General features: G+C 46.8%; 1 protein-coding gene across 1 annotated transcript; it reads left to right on the forward strand.

The window, feature by feature from the left end:
- Nucleotides 1-1,638: 1,638 nt before the first annotated feature.
- LOC127751334 (uncharacterized) lies at nt 1,639-2,490 on the forward strand. The gene has a single exon (XM_052274751.1). The coding sequence runs from the start codon at nt 1,639-1,641 to the stop codon at nt 2,488-2,490; it is 852 nt and encodes a 283-aa protein (XP_052130711.1).
- The last annotated feature ends 100 nt before the right edge of the window (nt 2,491-2,590 follow it).

Consider the following 2,590-nt stretch of genomic DNA (forward strand, 5'->3'; position numbering starts at 1 on the left):
CAACAAAAAATATTCCAGCTTCAAGTCACTGAGGGAAAAGAAGTGTTTCTCAACGGTGCAACACAATCCAGAATTATTGAGGACACGGTGCAAAACCCTTCCCGCATGTACTCCAAGGTTTTTGACGCACTCGTCCCATTGGACCTCCAGAACAACCCCACTGTGAGCAGGACTGGAGCCAACAACACAGTGGGGATTCACACCGACATTTTGGATGCTGTGAGAAATAAGCTGTCACCGCACAACATCGCCGTGTTGCGGGTTTGCCACCCCAGAGCGCCAGACGTGGGCTACGAGTAGGCAAACCCGCACAGTGCGGTGTCGTTCCCTTGACACACGACACTAGTTCGAGTGTTCGCCTTCGCATAACAGAATTTTTTTTAGCCCACGTCCTTCTGGTTTGAAAACGCATTATTTTTTCTTTTCAGGATTTGTCAGCCAGTACGCAGTGGGTGGGGCGGACCATCTAGGGACCGGGAAGAAAACCTCAAATAGGCTCCACTATAAATCCCGCAGGGATGTGATCCTTGCCAGAAGCCGTGCAAGGAAAGCTGCAACACCTGCCTCTGCCTCACCTGCCTCTCTGCGCCTGCGGCCGTCATGCGCCAGAACCTACGGGGCCACCATTCCACCCCCTTCACTCATCCAGCAACCAAATACCCTTGCACCTTTCACCCCCAGACCTGACACTCCTGCACCTGACACCGCTGGACTTGACACCCCTGGACTTGACACCCCTGGACTTGACACCCCTGGACTTGACAACCCTGGACTTGACACCCCTGCACTTGTCACCCCCGCACCTGACACCCCTGCACTAGCCCATCCCATTTCATGGGTCGAAACCGTGGATTTCGGAGGTACGGAGCCTAAATGGTAGATTTCACCTATAAATGACCGTATGCAAAGTCCGGGGAGTGTGCGACAACGTTTACCCGGATCGCATCGCGATTTTCGGTTTGGCCCAACCTTGGCGCCAAACAGGCCCGCCATCTTGTAGGCGCCGCCCAGGGCGCATGGTGAGGCCAGGGCGAACGACTCGGGCAGAAAGTGTTACCCTATGGGTCCTATTTTGTATCGGATATGAAGGATCCGAGCTCGCGACACACGGGGGCCTAAACGTGCGCCCGACGTCACTCGCCGTTTACGGAAAATAATGCCGACGGACCACTATTTTTTCATTGGCTGAGCCCTCTTACTCTATAGCTATAGCTTAAGTTTAATCTGCGAAGCCTTTACAACTCACTCCGAGGGGCACCAGGCCGAACCAAGTTGGGATTCGGCAGGGTAGGCAACTGACCAGTATGGACAAAGCGCTACCTTATGGCTTTCAATCTAAAGAAAACTCATGTGAGCCATAAAACAACTTTTCATTATGATTTTAAAAGTAAACTTAATTTATGCAGATGACGTATTGGCATAAATATTCAAATACAAATGACAGAAGTAAGTCACGGAATAGAATGTTGTTATGTTGGCAAAACATAAAACTCAGGTGGGATTCGTAAAAAAGTAAGTCGAGCGGGGTAAGAAACGAAATCACGAAGAAAACGAAGGGAGGAGGATGTGAGATTTGAGGAGCGAAGGGAAGGGAGCGGAAAGTTGCCAAACGTAAACCATCACATAACCTCATTCCGCATGGTTATAGAAAGTTTGAGCTATAAGTATCAGGACTTTAAAAAGAAGATACAGAAGGAAGAAAACTTGAAAATAGGTTTTAAAGACAGGCTCTTTATGTTCCTTATCCGTCTAAGAAGGGGCTTGCCATTAGAAGGATTATCACTAATTGCTGGACTTGGTGTATCGTGGACTGGAGAAATATGTTATGCCATGACCAGACTTGTTTTTCTCACACTTAAGTCTCTGGAAACTAAGTGCTTTCCATCTGCAGCACAGCAAAAATTGACAAAGAGTGTTCAAATGTTTCCATTCAAGAACCTCAGAGTAATTCTTGATGGAGTAGAGTTCCGTATTGAAACACCGAGTAATTTTCAAATGCAGGGAAATACTTATTCCCAATATAAGGCTGGTAATACAATGAGAGTCATCGTTGGCGTAGACAGCAATGGTGGAACGGTCTTTGTCAGCCCTGGCTGTGAAGGTGGACTCTCTGAAAAGGAAGCTGTGCTTAGGAGTGGACTGCTGGAACGTCTACAGAAAGGTGATCTAGTGATGACAGACAGAGGCTTTGAAATCACCGCTGAACTTCAAGCTATAGGAGTCCATCATGTAAAACCACCAAGCCTAGGATCTCGGAACAGCCTTACTGCGGAGGAAGAAATATTAACTAAAGCTATTGCTGCTGTAAGAATATACAGTGAACATGCAATGGCTGATATTAAAGACAACCGCTTACTTCGAGGAACAATTCCTCTGAAGTTATACCCGGTACTACCCGATCTTGTATACATTGCTGCTTACCTGAGAAATTTTTCCCCCAAAAGAATCATTGACAAGTCTTTCCGTCAAAACAGCAATCAGAAAGAATAATCAAGACTTTCTGTAAAACATGTTGCTTGCTAGCACTGTGGAGACATAACTAAATTATGTGATTTAGTCTGCAAAGTAATTAAATAAGTGTGGAATTCGT

This window comes from Frankliniella occidentalis, unplaced genomic scaffold (assembly GCF_000697945.3).
Source record: "Frankliniella occidentalis isolate FOCC.00 unplaced genomic scaffold, Focc_3.1 Scaffold433, whole genome shotgun sequence".
In the NCBI taxonomy this organism is placed as follows: Eukaryota; Metazoa; Arthropoda; class Insecta; order Thysanoptera; family Thripidae; genus Frankliniella; species Frankliniella occidentalis.

Coding starts and splice junctions, on each gene's coding strand:
- LOC127751334 (XM_052274751.1), top strand. CDS start 1,639: ATGGTTATAGAAAGTTTGAGCTATAAGTATCAGGACTTTAAAAAGAAG.